At 40.5% G+C, this 24,698-nt stretch overlaps 2 protein-coding genes across 2 annotated transcripts in view; one reads left to right on the top strand and one right to left on the bottom strand.

Moving 5' to 3' along the window:
• The window catches only part of AGK (acylglycerol kinase), a 99,286-nt gene extending 87,791 nt beyond the window's left edge, over window positions 1-11,495 (top strand). The window contains exons 14-16 of the mRNA XM_036758483.1: window positions 2,559-2,629; window positions 6,909-6,993; window positions 11,117-11,495. Coding sequence (XP_036614378.1) covers window positions 2,559-2,629; window positions 6,909-6,993; window positions 11,117-11,254 — 294 coding nt within the window. The 3' untranslated portion in view covers window positions 11,255-11,495. The remainder of the gene's footprint in view (window positions 1-2,558; window positions 2,630-6,908; window positions 6,994-11,116) is intronic.
• Window positions 11,496-16,017: 4,522 nt separating this feature from the next.
• The window catches only part of DENND11 (DENN domain containing 11), a 52,873-nt gene continuing 44,192 nt past the window's right edge, over window positions 16,018-24,698 (bottom strand). The window contains exons 6-9 of the mRNA XM_036761413.1: window positions 23,598-23,729; window positions 21,078-21,228; window positions 20,137-20,205; window positions 16,018-18,506 (exon numbers count right to left, since the gene is read on the bottom strand). Coding sequence (XP_036617308.1) covers window positions 18,311-18,506; window positions 20,137-20,205; window positions 21,078-21,228; window positions 23,598-23,729 — 548 coding nt within the window. The 3' untranslated portion in view covers window positions 16,018-18,310. The remainder of the gene's footprint in view (window positions 18,507-20,136; window positions 20,206-21,077; window positions 21,229-23,597; window positions 23,730-24,698) is intronic.

The raw sequence follows: 24,698 nt of genomic DNA, 5'->3' as shown, positions 1-24,698 counted from the left end.
TAATAACATTTTAAGAATTACATATTTTTGGGCAGCTAAGTGGCACAGTGAGTAGAGCACCGGCCCTGGAGTCAGGAGGACCTGAGTTCAAATCCAGCCTCAGACATTTGACACATGTACTGGCTGTGTGACCTTGGGCAAGTCACTTAACCCCAATTGCCCTGCCAAAATGAAAAAAAAAAAAAGAATTACATATTTTTGTTGAGTCTATTTCATTTATTCATTTATATGAATAGCAGTTCTTATATAAGGTTACCAGCGTTATAGAAGTTGGGAAGAGTAGAAAATTTTCCTGTGTCTACCAGGATGTGCCACATAACCATTTAGAGACTCTGTTGGCTTTACCTTTACGTCTTTGCTTTTTGTATCTATGGAGAAGGAGAGGTGGCATCAAGATCTAGATAACATATTTGTTTGTGTGGAATAACTTGAAATTTATAATTTGAATCTAAAGTTAAAATCAGACAGAGAAAGAGGAGAAAAGAGCCCCAAGGGTGCAGATATAATGGACATTCTGGTGTAGACCATCTAAGAAAAGCTGATTGAAAAAAAGGTACTGCAGCTTAAGTTTTAAATATTTCCTTAGTTCCCTTTGTCACCATTGTCTTAGCCTCTCAGACAGAGGATGATATCTGACTTTTGCATCTGCCCATGTTACCATTTTGGACAGATGATAAGTTACCATTGGGAAGCTCAGTGATATCTTCTTAAATTTGATGTGTAGTGTCACCATCTCAAAGCTTCTGGGTGGAGAGGAGTCACTGGTGATTCCAGACGCCGCCCCAGTCTTGTCATTCCTGGAAGAGCAGTTGTCAGTGGAGGCAGAGCCATCTTCTACTTTATGAGACCTATTTTTAATTAGAGTTCCTGCTAGCCCCAAGCTATCAGACTGATCAGATTAGGGCTGGTCAGGAAGAATGAAGACTAGGAGTCTTGGGGAAGCTAGGTGGCGCAGTGAAGTAGAGCACTGGCCCTGGAATCAGGAGGACCTGAGTTCAAATCTGGCCTCAGACACTTGACATACTTACTAGCTGTGCGACCTTGGGTAAGTCACTTAACTCCAATTGCCCTGCCTTCCCCCCTCCAAAAAAAGAAAGACTTGTATTATATAGGATTATGTAGGAATACATCAGGTTTTATAGGTTAGATGAGCTTGAGGTTGCTTTCCAGAGGAGCAAATGGGATTAGATAGCTGTCCAACCTTAGGTTTTTATTAAAACAATAGACAATTTACACTCTCTCTCTCTCTCTCTCTTTCTCTCTCTCTCTCTTTGCTGATTTTGTTATGGTCCAGTGTGTCACTATGGCCCTTGCAAAGAAGCTTTTGGCCACTCCTACCTAGAAAGGGAATGAAGTGATTACTGGCCTATTTTTAATGAAAGAGAGACTGTGGAATAGTGGGTAATACTGCCGTATGAGTCAGGGACACTTGGGTTGAGATCCCATATGACCTATATTATCTACATAACCATGAGTAAGTCACTTCTCTGAACTTCAGGCAGCGATCAAAGTTGTAAGCAGATTACCCTCTGCATTGGTGGAGGGAATTCCCAAACTGACAAAATCACAGGTACTTGAAATACTGCATATGGCAGCTCCATGGAGTCGTGGTTCCAGTGCTAGACTTGGAGTTGGCAAAGCCCAAGTTCCGGTCCTGACCCAGACGCTTAAGGGCTGCATCGTCTTGGAAAAATCACTTAATCTAAGCCTTAGTTTCTTCATCTGTAAAATGGAAATAATAGTGGTATCTCTCTTGGAGGTTCAAATGAGGTGATTGATATAAAGCACTTGGCAGACCTTTGAAGGCCACATAAATTATTATTGTTGTCATTCGTGCCATTTGATAAGTGATAGTCCTCCTGAATATCTCCCAATGAACTTAGTACAGGAAAGCAAGAATTAAACTGAGGGTCATCCAGATACTGTCACCAGAAGAAAGTAGGCCATTGGCTGCATGGGAATCCTACGTGATGGCGACACGGAGAGCTAGGCTTCCACTGCTGGCCAATGACTTCCCATGACTCAGTCACCAGCAGGTTGTAGAGGGACCTGCACAAGGTGACCACATAAGGTATCCTTTCTTCCCACAGTTTATATCGTACACCTTATACGTGGCTCTCCACCGGGTGGCATCAGTAAGAATAGATAATGTGAAAAACATTTCCATGGCATGAAAGTGACTAATCAGAGGGAAGGTCTGCAAAGGGGATCAGGAATGACATTAGTAATATTACTAATTGTTTTTAGTGATCAGTCTCTGCTGTGAATATCTCTGAATTATTTTGGCTTAGGAAACAAGAAACAGAAGTGAAAATCAGGGTCCCTGAAGGGAAAAGTCACTGTAAGATCCATGAGAGCAAGGACTGTGTCCTGTCTAAACTTCTCTTCTTCCCTCACCTAGCATAAGCCTTTCCCCACATTCAACATTTACTAAGGCCTTACTGAATTGGATTGAACCTCTTTTAGCCATGAACAATCCAGGGATAATACCCAGGCTAAATCTTATTAGCTGCAGTGTTAGAAGCGCTAAGAAGAGTTTTCTGAACTCTCTTTCTCAGGGCACAGAAGATTTCATGAACATTTGCATTGAGCCGGATGCTGTCAGTAAAAGTGACTTCATAAGGATGGGGTAAGTGCAAGGAAAAGAGGCTGGTTTGGGGGATGATGGGGGTGAGGTTTTAAGACCCTAGTGTTCTCTAAATTCACCAGTGGTCTTGAGAATCAAAAGAAAGAATCAGATGGCTTTGTTTTTGTCTTCTGCTTGGATTTTAGTTTAACTTTTCAGATTGGACTTCCAGCAATGGCTCCACCGCCCACCTTCAGAGTCCTTTATGAAGAAAGCATATATACTTCATACCAGCCTTAGCTTTTAACCTGCAAAGAAAGTGAGAGAACTTAATGACCAGCTCACCTTTTTCGTTTCCCAGGACTGTAGTTAATTACATTTTGTAAATGCTTCCTGTGTACCAGGCATTGTGCTAGGCATGGTGGATATAAAGCCAGAAGTGAAGCAAGTCCCTGCCTTCAGTCATTCCAGGAGAGATGCTGTGTCTGCATATACGCAGCACACCAAGCAGATAAAGGGAACTTGGGGAGGGGAAGAGGTGGAAGACACTGGCTGCTGGGCTTCAAAAAAGGCCTTGTGCAGAAGAATTCTTTGAAAACCCCACCCCTGCCAGACCTTGGATCACACACCCTTTCCATAGGCCTCCACTACACAGTCCTGCTGGTCTAGAGAGGCTACCGCAGTACTGGGCCAAGGGATGGGCTTTCCCTGCCACTTGGCTGGTTTTCTTTCTCCGTGCTCCCTCTACTGCCTGAAGAGGGGAGAAGCACATTCATCTGCAGCAGGGGTCCCCATGGTTACTGTCGTATTTACAACTCTAAGCTTTGGCATCAGGGAAGGCCTCACTTGAGTGAGCGCCATTCCTGTAGTCAGTGCAGAATCTTCAGCCTCTGGATACAGCCTTGGGTTTATCTGCTGTATGTGGAAAATGCCTTTCATTTTCTAGAGAATAGATAGAAGCTATGGTTTCTATTGTCACTGAAGCCAGATAATGATGAAATCTCCTGTCTTTAAGTGTGGCATCTGGTGATGGCTAATCCTAATTATGTGTGCCAGGTTTTGTCTCGTGCAGTTTGAGAACAGGAGTAGATCCTTATAATGGAGTGATTCTGTTGTATTGGTGGATTTTTGGATGGCATAGGAAAAGAGAGTCATGTGTAGTGCTGAGTTCCTCCAAAAAGGAACATTTTAGCCATATTAGGACAGTTGGAACTATGAGGGCAAGAACAGGGAAAGAGGAATAGGGAGGAGACCTGCGATTTGATTAGTAAAGGGAACTCCCAGCTGAGGAAAAATACAGGTCAGTAGCTTTTCTGCAACCTAGTCTTAGAGAGTTGCCTAGGACACCGAAAGACTAAGTGACTTGTTCACAGTTCCGCAGCCAGTATGTCAGTGGTAGGACTTGAACACAAATCTTCCTGATTCTGAAGCCAACTTTCTAGCCCCTTTCCCATCAAAAGATACAGGCATGGTATAAAAATATACATATGTGTGTATGTATGAATTAAATTCATTATTTAAGAACAAGAACATGAGGAATCATCTGGCTTTATTTAGGTGAGAAGAGTTTGATGGGCCATGTTTTCTAGTGGGATCATAAAGAGAGTCCTTTGCATCTCGCTTGTGGAATCAATTATCCTTTTTTTCTGGCCACTCCCTTATACGAAGAAAGGCTTCATTGGTGTTGTGATCCCTCTTGAAATCCACAAAACAGTTTGAGACAAAGCCAGGAGACCAGTTTTTCTCCTCAGTCTGCTACCTTGACGAAATAATTTAAACTTTTTGGGCTTCTATAGCCTCATCTTTAGATAATAGGTAAGGAGAGAGACTAGAAGATCTTCAAGTCCTTTAGAGCTCCAGAATTCTGACTCTAAATTAATTTGGAAGGACTAAAAGAAAGATCATTTACCCTTAGTTGGTATCTTTATTGTCTTGAAGTATTATTAACCTAGCTAGAAGAAAAAGAATATTGAAAAAGAAAAACAAAGGTTTTGGGTTTTTAATTTTTTTTTTCATTTATTTGAATCCTTTTAGTCAGGGTTGTACTCAGAGAAATCTGAGGTTACTAAGCCAGAGCCTATATTCCAACTGTGTCACTTCTACAATGTCTGTACTGGTAGGAAATATTTCCCCCTTTTCCTAACGTCACACTTCCTCTTACTTTTTTCCCCGGAATTTCTGCCAGTGGTTATCTGGCTTCTGCCCTATCTTTTGATTTCTCCTATTTTTTCTATTGTCCCTCTCATCGCCATCTTCTCCATAGTTACCATTCAGGTTTTTAAATCATTTGCTTCTCAAGAGTTACTAAGTCTTTTGGTGATTTCCCAGAAACGTTTTCTTCTCAGATCCAGACTTTCAACCTAGGTCATGTGTATCATACAATGATTTGCTCGTCTGCCGACCGCAGATACCTTTGTCTAATCCCATCAACTACAGACTAGTGACCCTATAGCAGAGGAGGCTCAGAGTGGGTGAAAGTTATTTTTTGTCTCATTCTCATTAAGCAAAATATCTGCTTTTACTCACTACAGGGGAATGGCATCCAATGCATCTGAATAATTGATGGCAGAAAAGGTAGAATAAGATCTGGGATTTCAAGACATTTTTTAAAAATCTAATGAAGGTTTCACATTTGAAGATATAATATTATAGCTAGAAGACTAGGAAATAAACATTGGATTGATTCACTTTGATTTCTTATTTATCTTTTCTCCATTTCTTAAAGAATTTGATATTTGATGCCTATGCCTTTGACTTGCCCAGTGGATTTGGGAGATTTAATAAGGACTTAGTTTAGGTGTAGTACTAGATTCAAATACTGAATTTTTCATTGTATTCATGTGACGATGAGAGATTACAAGCCTCTACAAGGGAAAAGCATTGGAATTAGAAGGCTTGAGTGCCACCTCTTCCCCTTAACTGTTGGCATGAGCTTGGAGAAGTCACAGACTCTCTGAACTTCAGTTATTAGTATTAAGTGCTGACTGTGCAGAGATCCCTGCGCTGGCTGCTGGGAATATGCCAGTATCTCAGCCCTGCGCTAGATTAAGATATGGCAGTGGGGGATGCAAAACTAGATTATAAATATTACAAATAAGGCTGGACTAGGCTGTGTGCTGGATTTTGGAAGTGGGAGAGTTGGATTTGAATTGTGGCTCCACAAGTATTAAGCTGGCACGGTGCCAGGTGTGGGGGGTGTAACAGTGGAAATAGTCCCTGTCCTCATGGAGCTTACATTTGTAGGGGAAAGCAATTTGTGCACATATTAATGTGTACAAAATAGAAGGGAATGCCTTAGCACCTGAGAGGAGTCATACAAGGCCTGGAGTAGGAATTGACATCTGAGCTAAGCCCAGAAAGAAGCTTGAGGGGTTTTAAGAGTTTGGGCGAGGAAGGGAGCACATTCCAGGCATGGAGGACAGCCTGTCCAGAGGCATAGGGATGGGAGCTGTAACATCATATGTAGGGAGTAGCAAGAAGGCCAGTTGGGTTGGACCAGAATCACTTTGGTAGCTCTGTGAAGGATGGATTGAAGAGTACTTTTGACAAAGGGTAACCAGTAAGGAGGCTATTGTAATAGCCGAGGGTAGGAAGGTACTTGCTGGCAGTGTTACCACGAGCAAATCATGTAAGCTCTCTAAGACTCTGTGATGACCCTGTCTGTAAAACAGGGGTATTTGGACAGTTCACTTCTCGGTGTTGTTATAAGAAAAGTGCTTTGGAAATCTTAAGGCACTATATAAATGTGGTTTAGCATTATACTTACAGACTCTAAAGGGCTATACAATTTGAAGAGATTTCTTAGCAATTCTTAGATGAACATCTGATTTGATTTAGAATAAAAGTTGTCTTTTGATTGAAAATTAAGGTGCTGTTGAAACCTAGGTTTATATCAAGAGGTCAAAGATGGTAAGGAGGAGGAGGTATGTTACCTGTTTTATTGTTTTTTGTTATTTTTCCCAACATAGTTTCATTCTGATTTAGTTGATGAATTTCCTTTTAGATTATTTAGAGAGCTCAGGACACGAGCAGAGGCAGTACTGCTTTGAATTAAAGAACTAATCTTTGTTATAGTGCACAGTCATGTATTCTCACATAGGCTTTGGTAACACATTGTGTTTCCAAGTCTCCAGAGTTGAGTGAGAATTTGTGTCTGAAATGGACACTGGCCACCATAGGCCTTCTTTGGCTGCCATGTTTGGTTGTTTGGGAATTTTCTATCTTTGGCTTCTGTGTGCTCAGGCCTTAGTTCCACTTTGAGTCTACTACTTTATTGCATTGTAAATTCCTAATTACAGTTACTTCTGGCCGTTTCTAAGCTTGCTTTTTGCTGCTTTAACAGAAGTCAGAAGATGAGAGACCCCCACGTGTGTTGTGAAGGCTCTGAGAACCTCCAAGCTAGCCGATGTACATTGCTTCTCCCTGAGGTAAGAGTTCAGGGGGTAGCAGGCTTGCATCATCTGTCTTTTAACTCCTCTAAGGCAACATGACATAGTGGAATCAGCACTAGATTGGAGCTGGAAGACCTGACTTCAGACTCCAGCTCTGACATTTACAAGCTGTATGAAGAAAGGCAGGACCCCCCGAGTGTTTTCCTCCTTTAAATGTGAGTAACAGTATGTGTACTTACTGCACAGGGTTGTTGTTGCCTTGTAAAATGTAAAGCATTCTATAAAATGCAAGTTCTTATTCTTATTCCTCCTTAGGATTGGGGTTTTTTTCCGAGATCCTAGCCTTCAATGTTAAAGGTCCTTTGTCACTCTACCTTAGAAAGGACAAGGAAAAGTCACTTCCAAGGCCAGGATTTGATATTTGCATCATGGGGCATTCTAATTTCTTTTTTTTAAGTTATGTAAAACATTTCTGTATTAGTCATTTTGTACAGGAAAACTTGAATAAAAGGAAAAAAATAAAAGAAAGTGAAAAATAGCATGCTTAAGTCTATATTCAATTAGTATCAGTTCTTTCACTGGAAGTGGATAGTATGCCTCATCATTAATCCTTTGGGGTTGTCTTAGATCAGTTTTCGCTGAGAATAACGAAATCATTCACAGTTCTTCATTGGACAATATTGCTGTTACTGTCTACAATGTTCTCTTGGTCTTTAACTGTGCATCAGTTCATGTAAGTCTTTCCAGGTTCTTCTGAAGTCATCCTAATTGTCCTTTCTTAGGGCACAATAGTATTCCATTACAATTATATACCACAACTTGTTTAGTCATTCCCAAATTGATGGGCATCCCTTTGATTTCCAGTTCTTTCCCACACAAAAAGAGCTGCTACAAATATTTTTGTACAAATAGGTCCTTTTCCCTTTTTGGGGTATGTCTTTGGGATATAGACCTTGCAGCAATATTGCTGGATCAAAGGGTATGCACAGTTTTTGGTAGCCCTTTGGGCATAGTTCCAAATTGTTCTCTAGAATGGTTGGATCAGTTCACAACTCCACCATTAGTGTCCCAGTTTTCCCATATCCCCTCTAGTAGCCAACATTTTCTTCTTTTGTGATGTTAGCCAATCTAACAGGTGTGAGGTGGTACTTCAATGTTGTTCTAATTTGCATTTCTCTAATCAATAGTGATTTAGAGCATTTTTTATGTGACTAGATAACTTTGACTTCTTTGTCTGAAAACTGCCTGTTCTTACCCTTTGACCATTTATCAATTGGGGAATGACTTGTATTTTTATAAATCTGACTCAGATCTCTTTGAGAAATGAGGCCTTTATCAGAGATACTTGTTGCAAAAATTTTCCCCCAGTTTTCTGCTTTCCTTATAATTTTGGTTGCATTGGTTTTGTTTGTGCAAAAAATTTTAGTTTTATGTAATCGAAATTATCTATTTTACAATTTGTAATGCTCTCTATATCTTCTTTGGTCCTAAATTCTTCCTTTATCCACAGATCTGACAAACTATTCCATGCTCTCTTAATTTGCATATAGTATCATTTAATTTGCTTATGGTATTTACACCTTTACTTGTAAATCATGTACCCGTTTTGACCTTATCTTAGTATACAATATAAGATATTGGTCTATAACTAGTTTTTGCCATACTATTTTTCAGTTTTCCCAGCAGTTTTTGTAAAATAATGAGTTTTTGTTCCAAAAGCTTGGATCTTTGGGTTTATCATGTACTAGATTACTGTGGCCATTTACTATAATGTAATTTGTACTTAATCTATTCCACTGATCCAGCACTCTATTTCTTAACCAGTATCAGATTGTTTTGATAATTACTGCTTTATAACGCAGTTTGAGATCTGAAGATGGCTCTAGAGAATAAAATGAGGCTGGTGACCTTGCACAGCCCTCCCTCACTTAAAACCAATTCACTTCCAAGTCTTGGCATCATCTTCCTGATGCCATGGTCCTCTTCGAGAACACAGGACAAACAACAACAAACAACAATGGCTATACTACCTTCTCTCACATTTTTTTCATTGATTCCCTTGATATCCTTGAGCTTTTGTTATTCTTATTATTTTTTCTAGCTCTATAAAATAATTTTTTGACAGTTTGATTGGTATGGCACTGAATAAATAGATTAATTTGGGTAGAATTGTCATTTGTATTATATTGGTTCAGCCCACCCATGAGCCATTAACATTTTTCCAGTTGTTTAGATCTAACTTTATTTGTGTGAAAAGTGTTTTATAGTTGTGTTCATATAGTTCCTGGGTTTGTCTTGGCAAGTAGACTCCCAAGTATTTTATATTGTCTACAGTGATTTTAAATGGAATTTCTCTTTCTGTCTCTTGCTGCTGGACTTTGTTGGTAATATTCTAATTTTTAAAAATAGGTTTTCTTGATCTTTCCTGACAACTTATGATATCTTGAATAAAAAAAAAAAAACAACTATAGACTAATAAGTGAAGATGTCCCTTTTACCAAGTGATTTGTTAAAACTGTTACTCAAGGTTACATATAGACTTCCATTAAAATTCTCCGTTGGAAACATCAAAATATACATCTGTCATTATCTCCTGGAAGCCTTCTAGTTTATCCATTTCCTAGCCCACTTCTGTTTAGGACTTGCCTCAAGATCTGAAACCAAAATATCTCTCATTATCCTCCAGTAACAACATTACACCTCTAAATCTGCTCACATGCAATAACAGCTTTCATCTGTATTCTATGTGATTTCATAAAATCCATACAATATGACATACTTTAACTCATCTGTGCCTTCTTTATCCTATAAAATTGTCCATGTTCCCCCTTCAGTCCTTCACAGGGGAAGGGGTGAGGTGTCCATGCAACTTGCTGTGGTTCTTCCTCAAGTGTAGGTCTCTCAGTGTTGCCTGAATACCAATGGAATTTAGCCCTCAACTGTCATGTTTTTTGTTGTTGAGTTGTTTTTTCAGTCGTATCTGACTCTTCATGACCCCATTTGGGGTTCTCTTAGCAAAGATACTGGAGTGGTTTGCCATTTCCTTCTCCAGCTCCTTTTACAGTTGAGGAAACTGAGGCAAACAGAGTCAAGTGACTTGCCCAGGGTTACACAGCTACTAAGTGTCTGAGGCCAGATTTGAACTCAGAGAGAGGAGTCTTCCTGACTCCAGGCCCAACCTCTACTGTGCCATCTAGCTGCCTCTATTATATGATTAGCCCATCTCCTTTTCCAGTCATGGTTTTATCTAATGATTATTAATTACACTGCTATTCTTGCATGATTTTTCATTGGTAATTGCAGCTTACATAAACCTATCATATGCATTTCTCTTGCCCTGACTCTGAACTTTAATTCTTAGGAGGCAACTAAGCTTCCACAACTAGCCATGTAGCATCACATGTAACAACACTGACAAGATGAGCCTGTGTTTCTGGAAGAAGCTCATTAAAAGCACTACTCAGTGTCCCAAAGGAATTCCTCCTGCCCTCCCCTGCTTTACCCTATTCAGTTCTGAGCAGAGTTCATCCATCTCCAGTTATTGTTCACTATATATGCTGATGAATTAGAGGTAGAGATTGACCATCCAACTGTACCTCATAATTTTAACAAGTCATTCTCATCTACTTAGTTTTCCTGTGTGAATATACAAAAACTTATCTGAGTAATAATCTAATTTAGGAAGATCTACAGTGGCTTGGTGCACTCAGCATAATGTCATCTGCCAAAAAGAACCATAGCATCAATGGGGAATCCCTCTTCCCTTTGTACTCTACACTGGGCAGATATCCTCCATGATGGTGGCAAATGTATGCATATCTCCATGTTTTATGCCTTGCTTAATATAAATAATCAGAGGGCTTTTGAACAAAGTTTACCAACGTTGTAACATCTCTTATGAAATCTTGTGTGCTTTTGACATCTGTGTGGGATGAGCCTTGGGATATACATGGGACATATCAGTGCCAAGAGCTAATGGAAATAGTTACGGTTGGAGTTGCCTCAGTTTCAAGTCATATTCTCGTGTTAGGACGTGTTCAGGATTTTGAGGTACATTCCTCCTCAAAAGACTTGGGAACACAGTTGTACTACATGCCGTTGTTTCAGTCTAGTACTGTGACTTTTGAGTTCTCTGCTCTGGGATTCCTCTTCTCTACAGGGAACAGGTGGGTCCTTCAGCATTGACAGTGAGGAGTTTGAAGCCATGGGTGTGGAGGTGACGCTGTTGCCCAAGAAGCTCCAGTTCTTTTGTGACCCAAGACAGAAAGAGAAGATGCTCCAGATGCCTGCGCAGTGACCGTAAACCAGGGGACAGAAGCCGACTCTTCTCGAGGAGTGGTGGGGGCACTGCGCTGTGCTTTGCTACTGCACTTGGGGTGAGAGGTGGGACCACACTCAAATAGCATCACCCTGTTATCTTGGGGGCTTCTTCTTGTGCAAAGTGCCCTCTGCTACTTGGAGCACCCCCAAATGTCCTGTTTACTATCTGTCATGTTGCCAGCTTCCATTAAAAGTGTACTTCAGTTTTTGTCTCGACAGTCTGCCCTCTTGGATGTTGGTTTCCCATGGTGTATATCCCAACTTTCAAGGAGTTTCTTACTCTGTCAAACAGCACATAATGAAATGGAAAAGGGCGGAGGCATCTTTTACCCCCAGCCCCCAAAGTGCTTCTCTGATGTGTTAGCATGACCAGAAGGTGACATTTCTTCCTTAAGGCAATGCTGGTGGAATGGAAGCTCAGTCAGGTCCTACCCAGCTGGAAAGCGTTGAATACAGGCTTAGTAGCGGACTCTGCTTCTCTCTGGGGCCAGTCTGGCCATCTCATCCCCACCTTTTCAAGAGATAACAGCCTCTGGTCACCTACAGTTGTGCATAATCAGAGAGGGGTTTTTACATTATGGGATTATCCATACTGATAAAATTACAGCTCCTTCAGGTATTGAAGCCACTTGCTCCCTGTCACCTTTAGGTGACTCTGTTCCCTGGAGGCTTTTTCTGTCCCTGGTAGCTCTTGAGGTGATGCCCTTGTTTGTAAGGCCTTGTTTTCATTTTCCTCTTGACTTGACCCTGCCTTAACAGAAAGCACATATATAGTGGCTTCTCCCTTAAATTGGAGTATGGCATTGCGATGCACCTGATTTTGAACCTTTAAATAAATATAAGCACAGTTCAGGAAAGGAAAAACAAAAAGTCCTGATGGAAAGTCTGCTCTGAGCAGAATTTTCTTTCCAACCCATTACACCCTGAAAAAACCAAAACATACCCCCCAAGCTTACCTAATTTATCTTAATGTATATTTCTGTATTTCATTTGTGCTTATTTTCTTAAGTAGGAGCTTTAAAATAACTTAAATTTATAATGCTTTCAGGTTTTCAAAAATGCTTCCTTTCCAGCAACCTTCTGACATGTTATATGTAAATATTTATCTTCATTTTTCAGGTAAAGGTTCAATTAGATTAAACAACTTGCTCATAGTCACATATTAGTATTTGAACCCACTTCTTCTGACTCTAGACCTGTGTTCTTTGTATGAGACTAGACTGCCTAATTTTGAGTAGGTACAAATATACTTAAAGACAACCTATCACTCCCCTTCTCCTCGGCCCCTGCCCAGGGTGAAGTGATCATGATTATAAAAAGTAGTAATTTGTAGTTGTAGAGAGAAGGATCTCCAGATTTGGAATCAGAAGACTAGGATTCAAATCCTGGCTGTCTTTTAGTAGCTTCTGGACTGTGGGCTAGTTAACAGAGCTTTTATTGCCTCAGTTTCTCATCTGTAAAATGAGAAATACTTGCACTACCTACCTTACAGGGGCATTGTGAGAATCAGCTGATACAATGTATATAAAAATATAAAGAGCTATTAAAATGTCAATTATTTCGCCCCCCTCCCCATGCAGTATATAGGATGTTTTCTATAGTAGTGCCTACAAACAGCAAAAACCATTACTTTCCTCCCTCCATGTTTTGACTTCTGAGTTTCTTTTCTGAAACAGAGTAGCTACACAGATTTCTGGGCTCTTTTCTCTACTACTTTAGTCTTTTACCTAAATTGTGCATTTGGATTGACGGTGGAGAGGATGTATTGAACAGAATTAGTATTATATACTGCTACCATCCATTCCTGTTTTTAGTATCAACATCTTTAAGTGGAAGTACATTTCCGGTTTTTGTTTTATATGTTATACAGCTTTATTTTACTGGTGAAATTATAAGACCAACTCTTCCTATGTGAGTTTGCTCTTCTATCTCTTGAAGAATATAAATCCATATTGTGATGTTATTTCTTTGCTTTTATTCATACTGTACCCTATCTTATAAAGAAACAAAGAATTATCTGTAGGGGTAGCACTGAGCAGCAAGAAATCTGGTTTCCAAAGTGTTCTACTTAGAACAACACATTTTTATAAATGTGTTGATGGTAGTTTGCTTTGACAAGACTAGAAGGAAGGAACAGAATATTTTTTTCATTTGTTCCAAAGTTGCTTATAAATAGTAAATGGTCTCAGGGTACAACACTGCCCCCCACCAAAAAAAATAGAATGAAATAAAACCTAACCTTTATCATTTACCAAATTTAGAAAACGGATTACTACATTGCAGTAAAATTTTTAGCAAATGATACTGGCCGCATGACCTTGGATAAATGACTTAATTTTTCAGTACTGTAAGCCATTATTGTCAAACTCTAATAGAAACTGGTATTAATTTTTTTTACTCCATCCAAGTTCACTACCTCCTAAAATATATCGTTTGTGAACCCCACATTAAGAATCCATAAAATAAATTATAGACAAGATCCTGACAGGCATTAGCAAAGGGAGTTTTCTTGTACCAATGAAGTCAGTTTCAGTACCTACCCCCTAGTATTTTCTTGATTGCATCCCTTACTCCTGGAGTTGGAATATTCAACTAAAGTGGAATAATGAATCTTTCTCTTTAAGATGAACTTGTAAATTTATCCTCTGTCCTTGAACTCCCAGGGATGGTTGCTGTTCCAAAAGGAATGGTGGACCGCTAGGAGCAGCAACCTTTCAGTGATGACCCAGGGATAAACATGACGTTGCAGCCCAAACAAGCTCCATGACCCAGCATAAGCCCAGGCAGAGGCAGGCGCCTCACCACCAGCCACAGAGTGATTACTACAACCATATTCATGTTAAAATGTGAACTTTAATTGTAAAAACTATTTTCTGTAATATAGTCATATCAACCTCCGTAGACCACTTGGCTCAGATCTATACAGGCATGATATAAACGATACAGTAACCATTTGTACAACAGAACAAATTCAAGTGCCATTTTTGTCTTATCATTAGGGTCAACCCCAGCCTTCCTTGGGCCTTTGGAATTGACACAGCTCAGAGTTAGCAGGGTTTTGCAAGCATCGTCATTGGAGTAGTATTCACCCTACTAATTTTGTGGTTTCATATGTGGTAGGTAAAGACTCTTCAGGGAAAGAAATTTTGGAGAGGGAGGGAAAAAACCATCAGGTGTTTGTTATTGCTAGCATGACATTAATAGATGTGCTTTCCATCTTTAAGGTGTTCAGGAGGCTACCCTGGTCATATGGTAAGAGAAATCAGATTATGTTTAGCTACATCAATTATTTTTTCTTTAATTTAACAGGTGCTTCTAGGATGACCAAAGAATGTAGTGAATAAACCTAATCCTTGTGGTGGCGGGGTTGGACATTTCTTCTCCTCTCCCCCACCCCAGCTCATTGCCCCCAACCTTTCAACGTTAGAATAAAGGTCAGATACCTTTATGTATCTGTATACCTATTATGTATTTATCTGGTTAGGAACATGCGACTTTACTGCTAAGAAAATAGATTTCTTTTGCAGTTGGTGTAACTAGCGTGTTGTTTCCTTCAGGAATAACTAAACCTTGTTTCCTGAGAAGAGAATATTCGTTACCTGATGACAATTTCCATCCCTCTGCCAAGATATTTAAATCATACTCCTGTGGTTTCTTAGGGTAGGTTTCCTTTATATAACAAAATGGCCTTCTTTCAGCATTGTAGTTTTGAAATCCCTTAAATATTTAGTCACTTACTGATAGAAAAATAAGATCAACTTGCAGGATTTTCTAACAATTTTCAATAATCTTCTATAGCTCTTTAGAGCATAGACCTATTAGTAATCAAGGTAAGATTTCTAATCACATCTTTTAAGGACATGCTGAAGGGCATGGACTATTCCCTTTCAACTTCTTGTCCCTCCATGTCTGTATTTGACTGGGGTAACATCGGTTTTTTTTAAAATAGGAAAAAGTGCTACAGGTCATCATAAAGGATGCACGGGCACTATGAAGGTAAGGGGGCTGCTCTGCAGTCACAGTTGGGGAGGCTGTAGCTTTTACCACCAAAATCAAGGTATGCTTGAACCCATCCGCCAAGTGCAAAGACAGATCTTGGTGATAAGACACCTATTCATGACCTCCATCCTTGGGTCTCCCCAGTTTTTTTGTTCTTCCTACTAGAAAGCATCAGCTCTTGGGAGAACACTCTCTTCATGCCCCTCAGTCCTTACAGGCATGAGTTATTGAGATTGGCAAGACCTCTGGCATCTATAAACCATGCCCAGAGCTCCACTGTGGCCTAGAGTGTTAAGTTTTTACCTTTCCTTGGCTGGGGAGCACCACTACCATTAAATAGGTCATTTTAGTTGTTCTTTAAAGAAGGTTCCCCCAAAAGACTCCTTTAAAAGCAAATAACCTCATAGTTCTAACTATTTTAAAGGATTTTCTAGTTTGCTCAAAACATAAGCATCTTCAATTACTACAGCTTCTGTTAAAAAGAATAAGAAGGCCGTAAGGCTTTAAATTTATCTTCATCCTCCACTGCCCACATTGAAATGTGATAGATCAGTAGTTGGTATGGGAATTTTCATACTATATAGGTTTTTTACATATGTTTCGGCCTCAAATTTTGCTTTATTTTAACATAGGGAAGAACAAGAATTCTTACATATGCAAATATGTACCACAGATTCTATTTAGGCAAATCCCTCATGTTCCTTTTAATCTCTAGCCTGCTTCTTCACCCCCACCCCCCCACCCCCCAAATTGGAATGAAAAACATCTGTGATGCTTTGATGGCTCAAGTCAATGACTGTTTACTATGGTTCAGTAGCGTACAAAGCCCCTGGTCCAGTACTGCAAACCAAGAGGGGTAATCACCGTCCTAGGGAACAGGAATGCTTCAGGTATAACTAGATCAGAAAGCTCATGTCAGACAGATTTGAATCCTGTCTCCTTGCCTTACAGTGATGAGTACTGCCATTGTTCAACTCTGCAAAGTGAGCCGGACTTTAAAGAAATAACACGTTTGGAGTCCACAGAACGACTTGTTCTAGCTAATGCCTCTTACGTAGTTCTGACATCCTCTGTACCTAAGCGAGTGCCTCTCCATCATGAGGCCCAGGCTCTTGGTTTCCAGCCTGCTCCAAGGGATTTGATGGTGATGGTTAGACATAGGTGTGTAAGCTCTGCAGAGATTAGAGGGTAAAAGCCTTACCTGCTAGCATAAGGCAAAATTAGTGGGTAATGACAGAAGGGGCTGGATTGTACCTCAGGTTGAATATATATCCCCAAAAGTCTCTTTAAGCTTTAGATCCTATGCGTTGTGGGGGCATTTTAAAGACAGTGTATTACTATCACATATATATCTTCATTTCACAGTACTTGAATTTCACACCCTAAAAGCCAGGCTCAGCAAACACTTCTTAAAAAAGTGGAAGCCTTTGTCAGTCCTGATGGTAAGAAACATAATTTACTATTTCCTCATTGTTCTTCCCAACTGTGGCAATTCATCTGGTGGATCATGGTCATAGATATTCATATTAAAATAACATAGTGAGAGGGAGAAAGTGCTTCCCATAGCCCAGGCTATGGAAACTGAGACTGGCTCCCAACTGAGATCCAACAGAAAGAATAGCTTCTACCCCACCACTTCTGTGGGCCTAGATTGTGAAAGGTCTCTTTATAGCTTACAGAAGCAGGCTGCTGACTGCAGCTGACTAACAATTCCCCTCTTCTTCCCCCAAGTTAACAGGAGGGCAGTCACTCCCCACTTACAGCGTGGCTGTGAAAGACATCCAGACAGAAAGCTCTCTGGGAACTTGGATGTACCCACAACTCACGTTCAGTGGTTTCTTGACCACTATACCCTGAGAGAAGGCACTGTTGAGGTTCCTTCCTATCTAGGAAGGGAATAAATTAAACTTCTCTGTCCCCACTTCAGTTACTAGACTCAAGAATGCCATAAATGGCCCTTCCTACTAAAGATAAGTAGGGCCTTTAAAAGAGATCACATCCATTTCCTTACCTCTGTTTAATGTGATACTCTGACCAATTGAGCTAACTAGCCCCAGTACTCACTAGATTCTGTCACAAAAGGTCTCCCGTAACCCTTTGAAGAGTTTAACCTTCCTTTCAGTTTCATGCCACTTTTCTATGCTATAAAATAAACCCTGCCCTTTAAACCCAGCAACACATAGCCCTCAGTGGAAATTAAATGGTGGGAAGATTTTTGAAAATGGGCATGGTAGTCAACTCCTGCCCTCATCCAAGATATAGCCTGAGCTATATAGAATGAGGGAAAAGGGAATGAATGGCCTGTAGTAGTCCTAGAAAGGTGTCAGGGCCTCATTCAACTCTTGCAAGTTTCCTATGACATTCATACCAGTTTACAGTAGTAAGTAGATTGAGAAGCATACTTGTGTCCTGCCCTACAGTCACTGCCACCAAAAGGATACTTCATTTAGTTGAAGCAACTGTCACCAAACAGGAAATCATGATGAGATCAGAGGATCAAAATCCTAAAATGCATCCAGGGACTTGGAGAGGGTATCTGGGCCCTTGCCTTCAGGTAAAGGTCTATTTCAGTCATACTGGGCAGATGGTTGTCTTCTCTTGAATGTTGCCGGTTAACAGAAATTCTACAACCTTCCTGAAGTCCATTCCAGTGTTTTAGAGAAGTGGGCTTCCAATAACTTGTCCTGGTAACAGATCTTCCACTCAATCTCATCCCTGAGTCACTCTAGAAGATCTCCTTAAGAAATCAGCTTTCTCTCTCACTTCCCAAGGTCAGACCAGGCCAAAAAACCTGGGCAGCTTTGGGGTGAAAGTTCTATCAAAGCCAGAATACAAAACCAAGGTCATTCACAATTTGAGGGATAGGAAAGGGGGGAAAAAGGAAAATGTAAAAGTTACACTTGTTGAAAAGTATAAATAATGTTTTTTTTTATAAACTTGTTAAAATAAAAATGAATCCTTTGGGAGCCAGTGGGGTAAACTCCAGGGGTGCACTTCTCTTCACATGAGGGAGTCATTTCTTCACCAGCCGTCTCTAAGGGCAGCAGGGATTATCAATGACCAGCATCACATCAATGCCATATGCTTCCAGCAGGTCTATAAGGAAACTTCGGTCCCCTTGGGGGTCCAGGCCCATGCCCCGGGCATGCTCTGCTGTCAAGGTCTTGTCCTGGCTTGCAGAGACCTCTAGCAAAGTCTGGAATATCCTGTTGTTCTGCTCCAGGAAAAACCTGCAATGCCCAAGTTATAGCATGAGAAATGGAACCGAGGTCACCCACATAATTATCAGAAAAATTCAAATGTGAAGACATCATTGATACTTCTGTTTTCAAGGTATTTTAAAGCATTTACTTTTTAAAAGGCAAAGGGCATTTTAAGGGGGCTGGAAGGGACAAGAAGAGAACAATTACTTTTGCCTGGAGCGACAGCTTTAAACTGAAAATTAAGAAAAGAGGGAGAAAACTGTTGATAAAGATCAACTAAGCCGAATTTGAAGATGGTAACAGATATGACATAAGATGAACAGTCATGGAAAGGTCCAAGAACTCATTGGAGACAGTGTCCAGAAAGGGATAGTAATAATCCTTTAAGGAAGTGGTAAAGAGGAAAATTCATCTAAAAAACCTTAGCTTCCTTCAAGGATCAATTTATTAAGGCCCTTTCCTTGAAGTTCTCACTAATCCCCTTAATTGGTAGTGGGCTCTCCTGCCTACAAAAACCTTGTATTTATTTTTCTTTATATTAGTTGCCCCTAATGCAGGGGTTCCTAACCATTCTTTGTGCTGCTAAGTATCAATCTGAAGAAGCCTATGAAGTTCCTTGCCTACATTCATAACTGAAGGAAATGCTCAATTTCAATTAGTGAAAATTAAGGTGTAATTTTTTTCCCTTCCAGGTTTGTAGACACCCCCGCCCCAATCCATCCATGGACCCTCTGGGGGTTCAAAGATCCCAGGTTAAGAACCTTGGCCTAGGATAATGTAAGCCCTTTGAAGGAAGCACTCTTGTTTTTTCTAGCATGTAGCATAATGTTTTGTACACAGTGATAGATGATTTCCTTGGTATAGGAAGTCCCAGGTAAAGAAACTTTCTCCTACCAATACAGATTAGAACCTTCTCTGCAATTTCTAATCTTAAGAGAACTGCCTAGAACATTGAGAGGTTAAATGAGTTGCCCAGGATCACTTGATTCCAGCTTTAGCTACCATGGCATACTGCCTTGTACAACATATCAGGTATTTAATAAAAATGTACTGAATTGCCTGACAGAATCAGTGAAGATCATGAAAGGTCTTGACAGCTTAGAATGAATCTAAGAAAATATTTTTAATACAATTGAAATGAGTAATTTGACATTTAATTGGTATAAATCTACAAAATACAATGGGACAGTAATGTCAAGACAGCTGAATTAATAGCTTAGTATCTAAAACCCTGAAAATGATCATCCCAGCGACTGGCCCAGAACTAGAATAAATAAAAACTTACAAAAACAATCTGTTTGAAATAATGCCTATTTAATAAGAACAACTGCTCATGATTGGAATCACTAATCTTATTTCAATTAGAACTCTGCCCGCAATGATACTAAATTGCCTATCTTTTGACCCAGTGCTACCCTTAGAAAAATATAGCATTTTTTTGGAATGGCCAAAAATGAACCCAAGGAGGTATTATCAATCAGGAAATGGCTGAATAAATTATGGCATATGAATATAGTGGAATACTATTGTGCCATAACAAAATGACAAAAGGGATGGATTTGGAGAAACCTAGGAAGACTTCTGAGAACTGATGCTGAGACTGTTAACTAACACTGTAAAAGGAACATCCGTAACTCCTGAAAAAGGGCCAACTTACAGAACAAAGAGGTCTTCTTCACATGGGTTGCAGTCCTCACCCACCTCTTGAGAGTACAACAGCATCTGCCTGTTTTAAAAAAGAATGTAGTCAAGTATTTGCATATGCACAGCAGACTGCCTGAGAAGCCCAGGATGTGATGCATACAGCTGGGTGGTTATACTAGACTTCCTGACCAATTCAAGGGGCAGGCCCAGCAGTGTGAAACCAGGTGAGTAAAAACTGGAAAAGAAGGAACACAGAATACAGGCAAGGGAGAACTAATCAGAGCTGGAACACAGGCCTTCCCTTCTCTTTTCAACCCCTTTCAGTTTGCCCAGAGGTCATGCTAATTGCGCGTCTCCTACTTAAGAGGTAGGGCACTCTGGCTGTAGAACCGTGTAAAGCAGATGAACAATATTAAGTCCCTTGGCCCTCATCAAGTTGGGTAAAAAAAGGGGACAGCATTACAGAAGGAGCCTGACTTCCCTAGGAGGAGGTTCTTCCTTTTTACTTCCCTTCATCTAAGTATTACACGTTTAGTTCTGAATGGGCAGAAAAGTTCCCAAAGAGTGGGTAGGACAGAAAACCTGTATATTTCCTGCTTACAAAATGAAGGGCCATCCCCTTGTCCCATAGGAGTTTCCATTCTCCTCTTGGCCTGGTTCCTGAATCTTCTGCACCATGCCCCAAACTCTGACCTCCTTTATTTCCCAATCCTTTCTGCTCCATTTTCTGTTTTTTTTTTCTCCAGTGCTTAGTAGAGTACCTGGCACATAGTAGTGGTTAATGTTTCTTTCTTTTCCTCCTTTTCTTCTAGAGTGAGGTATATAACAGGTAGTCCTGGGCTGAACAGTAGAACAATACTATATCTCCATTCTCCCTGTACCTTATTCCCAAAGCAGGTTGCCCACATTTTACCCCCACCTGTCCTACCATTCACACTGGCACCTCTCCACTACCTCTGCTCATTAAGTCTCCGGTATTTTTCTTTATCAGCACTATTGAGCTTAAGCAGTGGCTGCAGGTGTTCATGGTGTGTCTTCACATTCTGGTTGTCCACATAAACATCATACAAATCGTGCTTCTCTTCAAAGATCTTCTCTGTTGTACCTGTAAAAGCCAAGGTCAAGAATCAGGAAACCAGGTTGTGGTTTCATAGTTTTATCAAGGAATTCCATAATAGTTTCCAAGTGGTCCAGGAATAAGGAGGAAACAGCACTTGATAAATGAGATAATGGTGCATAGTAGGCACTTAATAAATGCTTATTCCCTCCCCCCACCCAAAAAGATAGGCTCTTGAAGAAGAAAATGTAGTCAAAGTCAATAAACATTTTTTAAGAGCCTACTATGTGCCATGTACTGGGGATACAAAAAGAGGCACTCTAATGGAGGAAGACAACATGCAAATAAATATATACAAAGCAAGCTATATACAGGATAGATGGGAGATAATTAACAGAAGGAAAGCACTAGAATTAAGAGAGGTTAGGGAAGGCTTCTTGTAGAAGATGGGATTTAAAGGAGGCCAAGGGAGATCAGGAGTTGGAGAGGAGGGACAACAGAAGGACCAGAAAAAAAAATGCCCTGGGGCCAAGAAATGGAATGTCTGACTGCCTAATAGAGAATTTTGTATTTGATTCTGTAGGCCAGGGCTGTCCAAAACATGGGCCGTGCAGCCCACCTGTGTCCATCACAAACACAGAAATTGACACAAATGCTTTAGTTAAAGCATTTGTGTCAATTTCCACACCGGTAGTAAACACTAGCAGGCACTGGGGGCTGAATGCAGCCCTCGGGCCAAACTTTGGACAGCCCTGCTGTAGGCAACAGGAATTCACTAGAGTTTGAGTGGGGGGAGAGATGTGTGACATGGTCAGACCTGTACTTTAGGAAAATAACTTTAGTGACAGTGGTGGATGGGCTGAAGTGGGGAAAGACTTAAGGCAGGCAGACCCACTAGTGTGTTTTTACAATAATCAAGGCTTGAGGTGATGAGGGCCAATAGAGTGGTGGCAATGTGAGGAGAGCAGAAAGCATAATCAACAGAAGTTACAAAGGTGAAATCAGCAGGCCTTGGCAACAACTTGGAAAAGGGGGATGAGAGAGAGAGGAGGGTCCAGGATGACTCCTAGATTTCAAACATGAAGAACTAGGAGGATGGTATTGCCCTCTACAATGATAGGGAGGCTAGGAGAGGGAAAGATAAGAATTTCTTTTTAGGGCACAATGAGTCTACTGGATATCCAGTTTGAAATGTCTGAAAAGCATTTGAAGATATGAGACTGAAGGGCAGAAGAGATAATGGCAGAAGAGGTAGATCTGAAAATGGTCAGCAATCTATGGAAGCTGATGAGATCATCAAGTGAAATAGTATAAAGGGAAATGGAAGAGGACCAAGGACAGAACTCTGGGAGACACCTACGGTTATAGGGTGTGATCTGAGGGAACATAGGAGACAGAAGGAATGGTCAGATACATAGGAGAACCAGGAGAGTGATCCATGGTATCAGTGGCCACAGAGGTCAAAGAGGATGAGGATTGAGAAAAGGCCACTGGATTGGCATCTAAAAGATGATTATTGGTAACTGTGGAAAGAGTGGTTTGGGTGAAATGATAAGGTCAAAAGCCAGATTGGAAGAGAGGAGAGAAAGTGGAAGTACCTACTCTAGACAGCCTTTTTGAGGAGTTTAGCTACAAAGGGCAGAAGAGAGAGCAGTAGTGGAGATGGAAGGCCCAAGTGAGTTTTTTTTTGAGAATGGGGGAGACATGGACATGTTTGTAGGCAGTAGAAAATGAGCCAGTAGACTGGGAGAGTGAAAATAAGTGAAAGAAGGAATGATGGAGGGGGCAATCTGTTGGAGGAGATGGGATGGAATGGGATCATTTGAACAAGTAGAAGAGTTAGCCTTGGTAAGGAAAAAGGCCACTTCATCATGTAAAATGAGTGGAGAAAAAAATGGCAGAAGGTATATGCATGATATGTGAATGGAAGAGGGAGCCCATGGATTCTGTTTTTTTCTGTAAAATATGAGGGAAGGCTCTCAGCTGAAAGTAGGGGAAGGGGAGGTTTGAGGAGAGAAGAAAAGATTTGGAAGAGATGCTGTGGAGAGTGAATTGATGAGGGACGTATAGTAAGTAGGGTTGCCCAGCAGCAGCCAGGGCCCAGTTGAGGTTATGTAACAAATTTTTAGTGGACTCGGTCAGAAGGTTGTCCTTCCTTAGGTTCTCTACATCCCAGCTGGGAGATTGGGCTGGCAGGAGGAGGCCAAGTTGTCTTGTGCTGACCCAGTTGCACTTGGTTCCTTTGGAAGGTGCTCAGACTGGCCCCTAGCAGATTTTTCTCAGGAGACACACTGTGCCCCACAGGGCATGAAAGTCTGGTTCCATGGGCTAAACAGCCCTTCCAAAAATACTCCAAAAATACATAAAGGAAAAGGAAATACAGATCAGAATGAAGGGCAAAATGGAGTCATACTCACAAGCGACATAAGATACTTCTATCTCTAGGTTCTCAATATCTGCTACATTCACGTAAAAAAAGGGTTTGGATTCAGGAATTGTTCCTCCTATGCCTGGCAGAGAGACATTGGCCAGGCAGCAGCAGCAATATACTGTGGGCAAGCAGAAGAGAGAGAGATACCATTTAGAAGTGACTGCCACCATTTATCTCTTCCCCCCTTCCCCCAAACACTGTCTTCTTTTCTCTGCACCACCCCAACCATTGCTATGGGACCAAATAAAAGCATCCTTCTCTAGACGTCACTGAAAAGGTCTAGAATGCAAAATGAGGCTTAGTGAGATCAGAGGTTAAGCATGGCCATTATTCTAAAAGTATAAATTCAGTATTTCTATATAAGATAGTATACCAATGGAATGAGTAGTATTAGCCCTGGGACAGCCCAGTCATTGAGACAGGGTATAAGGTCAGTAGAAGCCAAGTTTAATTCTGATATTTATTTTTCTCCTTCGCCTCCCTTTATCTCTTTCAGTTGTTTATAATAGTCCTACCTTAAAAAAAATTTAATTTTTAAAAATTAAAAGAAATAGTCCTACCCGTAAAAGTTCTTCTCCGCCTGTGATAATGGTTTCCAACTGGTATGACTAAAACTTTAATAAATAGTATTATCCACACCACAGGATATGTTGAGACTGTGGATTATTATATCTGATTTCATAATAAGGAAACTGAGTCATGAAGTTTGAGGATCATAGAGCTGGAAAGAACTTTAGAGGCCACTGAATACAATCCTCTCCTTTTATAAGTGAGGAACCTGTGGCCCATGGTCACATAATACCCTACTGCCTCATATAAAGAGTTAGCATCTTAGCTTTCCACAATGCCAACTGTGACAAATGGGAGACTAGGTAGTATAGTAGATGGAGTGCTAGGCTTGGGGTAAGTAAGACTTGAGTTCAAATTCTGCCCAGTTACAATCATTTGTCTCTCTCACACTGCCTCCTCCCTCCATTAAATTAAAAAACTTAAAAGAAAATCCTTAATATTCATAGCCTAGTGAAATAAATTCACATACTGACCGTGTCGAAAAAAAATGCATGTCAAGTCAATCAAATCTACCAAG

This window comes from Trichosurus vulpecula, chromosome 5, assembly GCF_011100635.1.
Source record: "Trichosurus vulpecula isolate mTriVul1 chromosome 5, mTriVul1.pri, whole genome shotgun sequence".
Classification (NCBI taxonomy): Eukaryota; Metazoa; Chordata; class Mammalia; order Diprotodontia; family Phalangeridae; genus Trichosurus; species Trichosurus vulpecula.
This window is presented reverse-complemented; position numbering and strand designations above follow the sequence as displayed.